Source organism: Ictidomys tridecemlineatus, chromosome 3 (assembly GCF_052094955.1).
Source record: "Ictidomys tridecemlineatus isolate mIctTri1 chromosome 3, mIctTri1.hap1, whole genome shotgun sequence".
In the NCBI taxonomy this organism is placed as follows: Eukaryota; Metazoa; Chordata; class Mammalia; order Rodentia; family Sciuridae; genus Ictidomys; species Ictidomys tridecemlineatus.
This window is the reverse complement of record NC_135479.1, coordinates 129,219,458-129,232,917: the sequence shown is the minus strand read 5'-3', so window position 1 is coordinate 129,232,917 and position 13,460 is coordinate 129,219,458. Positions and strand designations below refer to the sequence as shown.

At 42.0% G+C, this 13,460-nt stretch overlaps 1 protein-coding gene across 6 annotated transcripts in view; it reads left to right on the top strand.

Annotated features, from left to right (window-relative positions):
* Positions 1 to 13,460, top strand: part of Abcc5 (ATP binding cassette subfamily C member 5) — a 77,107-nt gene that overhangs the window by 48,893 nt on the left and 14,754 nt on the right. For all 6 annotated transcript variants that reach the window (XM_005331062.4, XM_021730348.3, XM_078043788.1 and 3 more), the window contains 9 exons: positions 1,030 to 1,132; positions 4,174 to 4,358; positions 5,161 to 5,307; positions 5,568 to 5,697; positions 7,021 to 7,174; positions 7,265 to 7,393; positions 9,300 to 9,486; positions 10,366 to 10,455; positions 12,389 to 12,578. In XM_005331062.4, coding sequence (XP_005331119.2) covers positions 1,030 to 1,132; positions 4,174 to 4,358; positions 5,161 to 5,307; positions 5,568 to 5,697; positions 7,021 to 7,174; positions 7,265 to 7,393; positions 9,300 to 9,486; positions 10,366 to 10,455; positions 12,389 to 12,578 — 1,315 coding nt within the window. The remainder of the gene's footprint in view (positions 1 to 1,029; positions 1,133 to 4,173; positions 4,359 to 5,160; positions 5,308 to 5,567; positions 5,698 to 7,020; positions 7,175 to 7,264; positions 7,394 to 9,299; positions 9,487 to 10,365; positions 10,456 to 12,388; positions 12,579 to 13,460) is intronic.

Sequence of the window (13,460 nt, the reverse complement as noted above, 5' to 3'; positions counted from 1 at the left end):
AGGCATTAACCCATGAAGTCCCGAGTTTTAATTCTGCAAACATAGTAATTATTTCAGAATTACCGTAAATGATATTTATTACATGATCTAAATTTTTCAAGATGTTTCACATGTAGGACAAGGAGACAAAATGGGTTAAGTAACTTCTGTTGTCTCAGGTTCAGTTTGATGAGTGTTTACTGAGTCCCGCCATGTCTTATAATGGGCACTTCTCAGTAGTAGGCCCTGTGAGGTATAAGCCTGTAAGAGATGGCCTCTGTCTCTGAGGGACTCATAGCATTCTGTAGAAGACCAGTGCTTGCATGCTTTTACAGGCAGCTATGACACCAGGTCACATAGATAGTAGCAATATTGATAACATGCTAAGGGAGAGAAGGGCAAGGATGAACTTTAGAGGAGTCAAAGTCACCTCACATTTTAATCCTTCTGAAATGGGACAACTGTGATGGAGATTGGGATGAGAGGAGGGGCATTCCAAGTGAAGGAACCAGCCTGGACAGGGTACACAAATGGGAAATTGTGATTTGGTTTCCTTAAAATCCAGTGTAGCTAGAGAGTAGGAGCATGGGAAGCAGTGAGATAGGAGAGGAACGTGGAGAACTGCCTCAGACCAGAACATGGAGGTCCTGTAAAGCAAGGCTGAGAGATTTGGGTTTCCCCTGTGGTAGCAGTAGGAAATTATCTGATTTGGGGATCTGATTTAGTAATATGGTAACTCAGATTGAAGGAATAGAAATGAGTCCAACTGTAATACTCTGGACACGTTAGAGAGGATAGCATAGGATTAAAAAGTCTTCTCTTTGGAATTCAGGTCTTGGATAACTTTGGGGAGAGAAAATGTCAGTAGGAACCCCAATCTCAAAGATTTAAGGAGTTGAGGAAATATGAGATGCGTACAGGTGCCCTTGTAACAAGTCATATATCTCTCTTCTTCTTAGTAGCCTGAGAAATGATTTGTTAATATGTATCTGGTGGACATTGATCTGGATGGCCATAACATGACTGGAGAATTTTTTTTTAACCTATTAGATTAATTCAAAAAAGGAAACCAATGGTTCACAGAAGAAATCACAAGACAAGGGTCCTAAAACAGGATCAGTAAAGAAGGAGAAAGCAGTGAAGCCAGAAGAAGGTAATGACCTTTTTGAGATTTTTTTTTTTTATATTTGTCATGAAAGTTTATCATGAGGGCTGAGGATATAGCTCAGTTGGTAGAGTGTTTTCCTCGCATGCACAAAGCTCTTGGTTCAATCCCCAGCACCACAAAAAAAAAAAAAAAAAAGAGAGAGAGAGAGAGAGAGAGAGAAGAAAGATTATCAGGAATAACTCCATATGGTAGTTCATGATGTTTGATAGCGTTGTGTGTTACATGGCCTTATATTTTTTAATAACAAAATTTGTAGAGAAGTTGGGAGACTGTGAGGCACCTTCTGTTTACCTAAACAGAAAAGGTGATGAGAAGGACCTTTGGTCCCATACCTTCCCCTTCTTATGCAGGGTAAGGTCAGGTGTAGCAGTTACAGCTGAGTCATCCTGAAGGAGGACTATTTAGTGCTGGGTGGAGGTATGCCTTTCCTTCCTGCCATTCACCTCTGCACTTTTAAAAGTCAGTCCTAGCTAAAATAGAGGGGTCCCAGTCTAAGAATGCCGTGTTCTCAGAGGCACTGTTTTGAAACAGGGTGCACTCATTGCCTAGTCCTAACAATATTGCATCAGGGCTATGGAGAAGACTTATAGTTAGCAGTTTTTCCGACTTAACTTTCCCTATCCTTGATCCTGGTTTTTAAACTTTTCTCTTAACAGCAGGTGTGGTGGCACATGCCTGTAATCCTAGCAGCTTGGGAGGCTGAGGCAGGAGGATCACAAGTTCAAAGCCAGCCTCAGCAACTTAGCAAGGCTCTAAGCAACTCAGTGAGACCCTGTCTCTAAATAAAATACAAAAAAGGGCTGGGTATGTGGTTCAGTGGTTAAGTGCCCCTGAGTTCAAACCCTAATACCAAGTAAATAAATTAATTAATAAGCTTTTCTCTTAGCAACTGAGGTAAATCTTGAGAATTAAAGTTATTTGAAATCACATGACTATTTTCATTTTGTGAATTTTAAACTGCATATCAACTTCCAAATTTAAAAAGCAGTTGTATTTTAAAACTCTTTTCTTAGAGAGTCACCTCCTAACCTGACCCTTTTGAATCCAGGGACCTCCCTGCTTGGGGCAATGGCAAACCCGCTGTCCTTGTCCTTAAAACTGAAGCAGACATTTGATGTTCGGAGTTGACATGCTGATTGATCACTCTCTGACTCTTTCTTTGAAAGGAACAAGCCTAAGTTCTTCAATTCAGGCATGATTTAAAATCCTTTATTGACACACCCATAAAGCAAACAGCACAGAAAGCTGAGACATCTGTTAGTTCCTGCCATAAACCAGAATATCACTAGGGAGCATTTGTTCTCATCTACCCAGCCACCAACCTGGCTACTCACAACTCTCTTAAGTCCCAAGTCATGGCAGGCCTATTTGAGATGACTAAACATATGGCCTTTCTCTGTATTCTCATGTCAGCAGCAATCATCTAGCCACACCTGGGAGATGTCCGTGAACCTTTTCTCTCCAAGTCAGTCAGTCACCACATTCTACTGGATTTACCTCCTGACACTCTATCCTCATAGCCTCCACCATGATTTGGACCCTTACTATTTCCTCCCTAGAGTTTTACCGCTGCCTCCTTTTAAATCTATGTTCCACGTAGACAGCTGAGTCACCCAGTTGAAAGCAAGAGACCAAAGTTGGGTATGGTAGCACGCTCCTATAGTCTTAGCACTCGGGAGGCTAAGCTGGAGGATCACTTAAGCCCAGGAATTCAACATCTGGGTAACATGGCAAGACTCCATGTCCAAGTAAATAAAATAAAATAAAAACAGACCAGTCAGCGTACTCGCCTGCATGAAGCCTTAGAGTAACTTCTCATTTTCAAAACAGTGGGGTTTTTTTCTTGGCACAGCACATGGAAAATGCTTGTTTAAAAAAGAAAAGAGAATAAAGAAAGAAAAAGAAAATGCTTTCCTCTTTAGGGGACACTGGGAGGCATAGAAGAGGAGGCTCACCACTGAGGCAGCTGGTCTCATAATGTGGCCATCCTGGGTCCACCTAGCCCAGGAGGAATTAGGAGTCAGATCTCCACATACCTACAACCCCTTCTCTCAAGATGGCCTGTCCACAGGAGAAGGCTCAGATGCCTTTGTTCCCTGGCCAGAGCCTACTTAACCAGCCTCATCTTCCCTCACACTCTTTAGGTGACCTTCGTTCCAGCTGTGCTGACTTGCCCTCTCTGTGCCTGTGCTCATGTTATTTTCTTTGCTGAATCTCTCCCCACCTGGTTGATTCTGCTTTACTTTTCAAGAAGCAATACAGATGACACAGAAAGTCTTCCTTGTGCTTGCCTGCTAACCACCCACACCCCTCCCGGGATTAGGTACCCTCCCTGGATGTGCCCATGCTGCCCTGCATACAGCCCAGTGGTCGCATTGTGCACATTTTTATCATGTGCTTTTTTATCTGCCTGATCTCCAGACTATGATAAGATCCTCAGGCAGACCCTCAATGATGGGGGCCTTGCTTCAAGCCTCTTCATTGGCCTGCTTTATCGTAGATGATTAGTAAGTGTTAAATAGATGAATGAATACTTCTGGTCAAGAGGAAATGATTCTAATGCAGAGTCCTGTGAAACTGGGCTGTGTTTGATCCTACTGCCCTCTAGGTGACTTAGTTATGGGGGAGTAGCTCGTGTTAAAAAGAAATACCTTGGACAACTAAATTGAGTAGAGTTTATTTGTGTAAAACAAAGATGATTCACCAGTCAGGTGGGTCCCAGAACCAGAGCAGGTTCTGAAAACTCCCGCCAACAATGTGGTCTGACAGTAAGAAGTTCAGCATAGTAAACAACTGTATTGGCTACAGCTCAACCAGTCAGTTGGTTACAGGTTAACTAATTATTTACAGCAAAAAGCTAATTGGCCACAGGTCCTCCTACAGCCCACCAAAGCTTAGTTATTGTTATTACTCTATGTTGGTTTGGTCTGTTTGATCCAGTGCAGGTGTCCACTTCAAATCCGAGGCCTCTGACAAAATGTAATTCACACTCTTCCCAAGTTCATGTTTCTTTCTCACTTACCTAGGGCAGCTCGTGCAGCTGGAAGAGAAGGGGCAGGGTTCAGTGCCCTGGTCAGTGTATGGTGTCTACATCCAGGCTGCAGGGGGACCCTTGGCATTCCTGGTCATCATGGCCCTTTTCATGCTGAACGTGGGCAGCACTGCCTTCAGCACCTGGTGGCTGAGTTACTGGATCAAACAAGGAAGTGGGGTAAGGTTACTCATCAGCAGAAGATCCTGTGTCTAAGAATGTGACTATCTTTCCATAGTCCCTGGCTATTCTCAGGGAAACTTCTAGTTGTCATTTAAAAGATGCAACAGAAACACAACATGGTACTGCATTAATATGTACAATTTTAGCCTGGAATGGTGGCACAATCTATAATCCTAGCTACTCTGAGGCTGTGGCAAGAGATGCTCAGTTCCAGGTGAGCCTGGGAAACTTAGCAAAACTTTCTCACAAAACTCTCTAAAAGGTTAGGGAGGGCTGGGGTTGTGTCTCAGTGGTAGAGCACTTGCCTAGCCTGTGAGGCACTGGGTTTGATTCTCAGCAGCACATTATCAATAAAGAAAGGTCCATCAATAAAAAATAAAAATATTTTTTAAAAAAGGATAGGGATATGGCTCAGTAGTAGAGCACTTGCCTCATGTGCAGGGCCCTGGGTTCAGTCCCCCACTATTATAAAAATAAAAAAAAAATGTGTGTGTGTGTATATATATACACACAATCTTTTTATTTTATATATCAATTTAAAATTTTTTAAAAAGCAGCAATTTTGATTTTCTAGGATGAAAAAGATGGGTTCCTAATGTAATCTCACAAGACATGAAAAAAATTGTTGACCAACCCGCAGAACACTGCCAGGCTGTCAGCTCTATCTTTAGAAAACAGAGGGAGAAGCAAAGCCTGCCTTGTGTTTGTGTGACCATGTCCCAGCGTCATGCCCTCTACCTAAAGGGGGACACCTGGTAGGCTTTAGAGCCTTGCCTCATAGAGCCTTGCCTCCAAACAGAATACCACAGTAACTCGAGGGAACAGGAGCTCTGTGAGCGACAGCATGAAGGACAATCCCCACATGCAGTACTATGCCAGCATCTACGCCCTCTCCATGGCAGTCATGCTGATCCTGAAAGCCATTCGCGGAGTTGCCTTTGTCAAGGTATGCCATGGTGGGCAGCCTCTGCATCTCCTCTTCCTGGTGACTGTGTGGCCATGCTCTGGCGTGGCATCTCTTGGGTTTATTCTGAGTACAGCAGGATGACCTTAGCTGAAATGACCTGCATCCCAATGTCCTCAGCCTTTGCACATTCATCACCTGTTCCACCTGACCATTTGTTCTTCCATGCCTTTAGGAATGGATATCCTGCAAAATAGCACCCTGAGTCCCTAGGTCCTGATCATCTTGTGTCTACTCTTCAGGGCACACTGCGAGCTTCCTCCCGGCTCCATGACGAGCTTTTCCGAAGAATTCTTCGGAGCCCTATGAAGTTTTTTGACACTACCCCCACGGGGAGGATTCTCAACCGGTTTTCCAAAGACATGGATGAAGGTATGTTCTCACTGCTTCTTTCTTTTATGCTCTAGAGCACAAACCAGAGCCCACTGTGCTTATAGCCTTCCCAGATGATCCCCCAGATGTGCATCTCTAACCTGAGATGCTGGTATTTTCACTAGGAACCCTTCATCTAAGTTCTCATTCTGCTTTATCTGACCTGAGAGCAAGTTCAGAGGATTGAGTTAGCAGACAGACTTTGGACAGTGACATCTGAGATTCCAGGGTTCATGTTTACTTTGAGGTAATCCATTGATTCCTAGACACCTCTATATTCTGTAAGGTTTTCTAGGTGCTGCATGGTCTGTACCTGCAGTAGAACTTCATTCTACCCATAACCCAGAAGAGTAGTGGTGCCTTCTGACCTTCACTAAGAGCTTGCTGTGCGAAAAGCAGAGTGCTAAAGTGTTTTGTACCTTATCCTAATCTACATAGTAGCCAGTGAGGTGGGCATTGTTTCTGCCATTGAATACATGAGAAGGCTGATCTCCAGAAAAGTTAAAGTAGCTTACCTAGGGTCATAGAGCTGTCAGGTGACCAAGCTGGGAAATAAGCCCAGATCATTTTTTACCCCAAACCTAGTGTTTTTAACTACTGCATCATGGCGGTCTCCACAACTGAAGTTTGTCTCAGGTCTATAGGCCAGTATAAAACCGTGGCCAAAGGTAATGAATCAAACCATCCCTGATAACTGAACTGGTGCGTAACATGTTTCCACTTGTATTACACACAGACACATACGTATGTGCACACATGCACAATTGAAAAGCAGGGGAAACAAATCAGTGCTATCAATATGTCTAGGATTTCCATGAAAATACTTAAACTAAAAAGAAAAAAAAAAGGAGGGGGGACGAATAGGGTGGGGAAACTGCCAAGAAGAATTGAAAAAATATTGATACCTATTAAAGGTTCTGTACAAATACTTCAACTTTTGTATATGTTTAAAAATTTCCATGATGAAAAATGTCTTAAATGTTAGCAGCAGTCCATTGATATTGGTAAGAATACAGATTATTTTTTCTTTTTTTTTTTTTCCAAAAATCATATAGTACTTTGTAAAGGCAGGAGATGTTTCAAAGGGTTAGGCAGACCAGTGGAAAAAAAAGCAGGGGTAGAAGATCACACCTAATTTTTCTAGTCTCAAGATAATTTAAAGCAACCAGGTTTCTAGCTTTTTCTTTGAAAGAGTTTTGAAAAGCAGCATCACAAACTTCAGATTTGGTCGAGCCTCATTTTTTCTTTTTTAAACGTTTAGCTCCATTTCTCTTCTTTATGGGTCCCAAGAGTCTGACACTTGTTCCCTTGTGGTTTTCCCAGTCGACGTGCGTCTGCCATTCCAGGCTGAGATGTTCATCCAGAACGTTATCCTGGTGTTCTTCTGTGTCGGAATGATTGCAGGAGTTTTCCCATGGTTTCTTGTGGCTGTGGGGCCCCTGGTCATCCTCTTTTCAGTTCTGCACATTGTCTCCAGGTAAATCGGAGGTGTTCATGTCTGCCAGAGCAGGGAGGAAGCCAGAGTTGCTAGTCCACCCCTGTGACACCGAATCCATTCTCTTTTCAGGGTCCTGATCCGGGAGCTGAAGCGTCTGGACAATATCACACAGTCACCTTTCCTCTCCCACATCACATCCAGCATACAGGGCCTTGCCACCATTCATGCCTACAATAAAGGACAAGAGTTTCTGCACAGGTTAGTGCTGATGGGGGCTTTGAAGGGGGAGCCAGGATCCAAGCATTTAACAAGAATCTAAGGGACCCTTCAAGGCCACAGCTGGGGATTATAAAATTTTTACTAAAGGTATTAGTGATTTTAATGGAACAATCTCTGATTAAAATTGAATTACTTGGGTGAGACTCCTTTGAGCAAATGAGAAGACAAAAGCAGATTTGGAGTCTCTAGGCTTTTTTCCCTAAAAAGCTGTATTTGGTAGTTTTGCTTTTTTTTTTTTTAATAGTAAAAGGGAGTCATTGATGTTACATTTGCATTTTATTAAGCCATCAAATATTTTTATGAAATTTATGTGCATAAGTAGTTATTCTGGAGATCTGTATTAAGAGATTGGAGCAAATTTAATTGTCCTTCAGTAGAAGGCTGGTGAACTAAGCTATAGTGTGCCCATACAGTGTATTATTCCGTGGTCCTTGGAAAGAATGAGGCAGCTCTGTGGGTACTGAGATAATATTGAAAGAGAAGGATCCAGGTGTATGTATGGTGTGTTGTCTTTTGAGAATATATTTGCAACTTTCGTGCAACATTTAGAATATCTCTGAAAGGATACACAAGAAACTATTGTGTACACTTAGGAAGCAGGTAGCTGGAGGATGGGTAGGAGAAAAATTGACTTATGGTAAACATTTTGTAAGCTTTAAACTTATTGCCTATTTGAAAAATCAAGTTTTTTAAAATTACAGTAGCAAGGTTAAAAAATCATTTTCAAAACATTAAATGCCTCAGAAAAATACTTCCTAACTTTTAAAAAAGTGGAATATACTAAATTTATATGTGTGTGTAGACATACACACAGTAAATTTAATTGAAAAAGTTCTGAGAGGAAGAAATGCAGCAAAATGTTAACTCTTGTTTTTTTTTTTTTTAACTGGGTGATAACTGGAATTTACATTTTTCTCTTTTTTGTTGCATTTTCTAAATTTTATCTGGAGAATATGTGTTTTATTGTAAGGGAGAAAAACGATTTTTTTTTTAAGGCAAAGTAGACGTGCCCAGCCAAACCCCCTGCTGGGGAGATGCGGTAGTCTATGGTACCCTGAGCCCTCAGATGGGTCTGGTCTTTCCAGCCCTGCTGACTGACGCAGCACTCCTCTGTGGGCAGAGTTATCTAAGTTCCTCTTGCTATGGTTTGGCTCACTTCTACTTCTTAGCTCTGTGGCCTTGGAAAGCATGTGCCTTCTGCCCACTGGTAGTGGGTCAGCACACTCATGCAGCTTTCCCACGTTCACTCGGAGAGTCCCTGGCCTTAGCCTGTTTCTCCTGCTTACCTTTATAACCTCTCTTTGAGAAAAGAACCTTAACCTAAGATGTCTTTCTAAAGCTTAGCACAACCCTCTTTATGCTCTCCTCTCCTGTGCTTTTCCTGGGCCATTCAGGTAGATATTTCTCCCTAATATGTTTAATGTGACACTTTTATTTTTTTATTTTTTTGGTGGTACTGGGGAGAACCCAGGGCCTTGTACATGCTAGGTAAGCACTCTACCGACTGAGCTACATGTCCAGCCCCACTTTTTTTGTTGTTGTTTTTTTGGAGGAAACTAACATTAGAAAATTCCATGTCCTCCTATGCAGAAGGCCTAGAATAACCTGCCCCCCTGAAGTTTCCATGTCATTCTCTCAGAAACAGGAAGTAGGTAATTATTTACCCTGCATTCTGTGATTCACTCAAGCTTTGATTTCATCCATGATCAGGCTTGCATGGTACTTTTTAAAAAAATTTTTTTTTAGTTAATATAGATACAATATCTTCATTTATTTATTTTTATGTGGTGCTGAGGATCTAACCCAGTGCCTCATGCATGTAAGGCAAGTGCTCTACCACTGAGCTCTAACCCCAGCCCTTGCATGGTACTTTATCTGCTCACAGGTACCAAGAGCTACTGGATGACAACCAGGCTACTTTCTTCTTGTTCACATGTGCAATGAGGTGGCTGGCTGTGCGACTAGACCTCATCAGCATTGCCCTGGTCACCACCACTGGGTTGATGATAGTTCTCATGCACGGGCAGATTCCCCCAGCCTATGCGGGTCTTGCCATTGCTTATGCTGTCCAGGTCAGTATCTGGGTTGGGGGCATCAGCTTTGCAACTTCCTATGTTAGCACTGAAGAGACATGATTGGGGTGGGGATGGGGCCGCACCCTAAGCCATTGTTTTACTACTAGACCCTCAGAGCATCTCCTGGTCTGGCCTGACAATAATAATCTGGACTTGGCTGGGACATGTCAGAATAGGAAAGAGGGATAGAATTTATGAATAAAAGGATTTAACTCCTTGAGCCCAGGTGTTCATTTTATTACTCCTTGTACTCTTGTATACATTTGACATTTTTCCATACTGGAAAGAAAAAGTAAATAAGTAGCCAAAGGAACTCCAGAAAAAGTGTGTCTTCATAGATACCCAAAGATGTCTATCCAGACACTCTAGATGATTGGTTGGGGAAGAGAGTGTGTTATATCCACTGTGCTCAGAATCCCCAGTCTGTGATGCACAAGAGCTCTGTGTTCACTTTTTTCTCAGCCTTTTATCTTTTATCTTACTTCCCTGAGAGCTTTCTTACTAGTGGCTCACAGGTTACAATTTCTGTTTGTTGTGACTACCACAAACAGGCTTAGATACCAGTCAGATACAGAAATCTTGTAGCTGCATGTGTGTTATCAGAAACATAAAGTTGACTAGAAGGCCTCAGGGTACAAGAACATAGTGCCAGCAGGACCCCAGTGCCACCTGCATTCACGGAGCAGCACAGTTGATGAGGGATGGTAGGCATGCTCTTAAATGTGAGAGAATAACAGGTCCCTGAACCAGCTGCTACCTGTGCTCAGGTAGTTCTGACAACTGAGTCACAGTCCGCTGGATAAAAGAAGTTCTCTCACATTGCCAGGCACATATCTATAACAAATTCTCTGTTGGATTTTTGTTTTCCATTATCAGTTAACGGGACTGTTCCAGTTTACGGTCAGACTGGCATCCGAGACAGAAGCACGATTCACCTCAGTGGAGAGGATCAATCACTACATTAAGGTCAGACTGCTGCAGGCCTTTTGCTGTGGTCTGACTCCTCCCTTATTTCCACAGATGGTGTGCAAGCAGGAGAATTGTTTTCTCTGCTTCACCAGCATGCTTGGAATAGAGAATAAACTACCTTAAGAGCTTCTAAATATATTGATAAATTATGTCCAGCAGAGAGCTTAGGTTCATTGGCTAATTCCCAAAATGTTCAGAATCTTCTTATTTCAGTTTAACTGACTGATGTAACATTTTCTTTGTACTGTTTGAAACCATGTATCATTGAAATCTCTAGTCTAGTCCAGTCATTCTTGGCCAGGGATGGCCATCAGTATCCTCTGTTGAACTTTTGGCAAAGACTAACATGGGCCTCATCTGGAGATTCTGATGTCATGAGTCTGGAGTGAGACACAGGTTTCTGTGGTTTTAAAAGCTCTATAGATCATTCTAAACCACATTCACAGTTTAAGAAACAAGTAAATTTAGGCAACATGAGAGTATCTAGTCTTTCCACCTTCCCCTAAGACCCCCTTCAATCTTGCCCTGAGGTGACATCTTGCTGATGCCCCAGTTGGAACTCTAAAAGCAATTTTCTGTGGAAGGAAGCAGAGTCATGAGTAGTTAGGATTCTCAAATTTAACTCATTTCTCGAGAGTCACCTGTTTTATGAATTTCCTATTGTTGACAGGAAAGAATACATTCTGAATTCCAAATAATTAAACTTAAAAACATAGTTTCAAAAAACCACCCTTGCAGTTGAGATCTGAGGGTTTGTAAACTGCACTTCTATGGGAGATGATGTGCTTCCTCACTGAATTGTTTTGACAGTGAATTTCACTTGTTATCAGGTATTTCTTAAATTTCCAAATGAATATTCTCATAAAGAGAGCCAGACAACTCTCTAATGTATCTGGCAACAGCTATTCTTTATGTTTTGAGCTTGCTGCTTTGCCCTGTGTTGTGGTCCATAGAAGACACATGTAGGCACATGTGGATATGGAGGGCTGAGTTAATATTGCTGGTAGGGACAGTCTCAAGCTGAAGAGGACAGGATGTTGGTCAGTAGGGGTGTACACTGGACCCATTTCTGATGACTGCTTTCCCACTGCCAGTCCCTAACCTGAATACCTCTCCCAACAGTCTTTCCAACTTGGAGTTTTAGGCTTCCATTTCCACTGCCCCTGACCACTAGTCTTTGGCCCTGATTTCCCTATAAGGCTATGAGCCCCATATGTAATTGCCTGAGAGTTTTGCCAGGTCATTGTGAAGTGTAGCTGTTGGTGACCAAATTACCCAGATAGTTATAGAACAGCCTCTTAAAGCTGACATGGATTCCCAAGGTCATCTAACCTAGTCCCCACAATTTGCAGATGAGAACTCAAGACCTGGAGAGGAAAAGTAGCATGTCTAAGTTATACAGCTGTTAGTGGCAAAATTAAATTTGGAATCTGTCTCCTGGATTCACCAAGAGGTGTCAAAATACCAGAATCTGATCAGATATTCAGAAAATGTTGGTTTCCTTACTTTGGGATTAACTTAGGCTAGTGGTGTTCAAATGGTAGGATTCTATATCAAGTGGGATCATTTAAAAGAATTCTGATAAAACTGTTGTTGAAGAGGGGTGAAAGACTTTGTGACCCCCCCAGTTAGGTTCTCCCTCAGCCCCCAAAGGCAGTATTGTAAAGAATTCCTTAAGAGAGAAGGCAGTTTGAAAACCAAGGCCATCTCCCGGCTGCTGCATGGTGGCCATTAGCACAGTAGTCAGGTCCTCTCTGCCTAGTTTAGTGTTGGTGAGCATTTACTGCCAAGGTGTTCTTTTGTAGCAGGGGGTCAGGGTGGTGGCTGCCTATGTATGGCTGTTGTTGTTGTTCTGTTTTTATGTCTCTGTGACAAAGCTGCTCTCCAAATATCTGCAGTCAGTTTGAACTGGCCACTTCTGTCTCCCTAGACTCTCTCCTTGGAAGCCCCTGCCAGAATTAAGAACAAAGCTCCTCCCCCTGACTGGCCCCAGGAGGGAGAAGTAACCTTTGAAAATGCAGAGATGAGGTACCGAGAAAATCTCCCCCTAGTCCTAAAGAAAGTGTCCTTCACCGTCAAACCCAAGGAGAAGATTGGCATTGTGGGGCGGACAGGATCAGGTAAGGATCAAAAAGTCCTCTCCAGAGAAACATTTAAACATTTAAAGAAACATTTAATCATTTAAAGAATCTAGTTTCCAGTTAGCATTTAATAATTTATTGAATATTGCTTTGATCACTGAAAACTGGATCCCTGTTGGATAAGCGATTAATTTCTCAGGCCTCCAAATCCAGCTTTCTAGGTTGGTTTTTCTCTTTTCTTCATTTTATTGTTTTATGACATTTTGGGCTTTCTCCAATTGTCAAAGTCTACCTTCTCAGAGCAGAACACTGTGAACATGTAGCAAAAGCACCTGAGACTCACCTACCCAGAGATAATACTGGTGACATCTTGGTGAATATCTTGTTTTTTTTTTCCTACTAACACATATGTTTACAAGAAAATGAGGTCATTTTATACCATTTTATGAACTTATTTTAAAACTATCACTATTTACCCCTGCTCCTTAATGATCACTCTGTAACGTAATGCACAGTTCTCTTCTATCGAGTACTATAATGTATATTTAACTAACCCCCAATCAATAGGGAATTGAGCCTATTGTCAATTTTTCAGCTGTGAATAGCACTGCAGTGCACAACCCTATTTTTATGAAGTCAGAGCATGTGAAGAATTTTAAGGACTGTGTGATATATTACTTGTATAGCCTCATATTTGTCAGAAGCTTGAACAACTCTAAATAAAGAACCTGTGTTCCTTGAAGACAGAAATTATTTTCTTGATCTGACGTCAATTGTGAAGAAATAGAGAAGCAGGCTTCATTTTAAATGTTTTACTTCACTCTATTCTTAGAAACGTGTTACTACCTACCCTGTAGATTTCTAGGGTCATTTCCTTCCTTAGTGACATTTTCAAAGACTGAGTCTTATCTTCTTTTACTG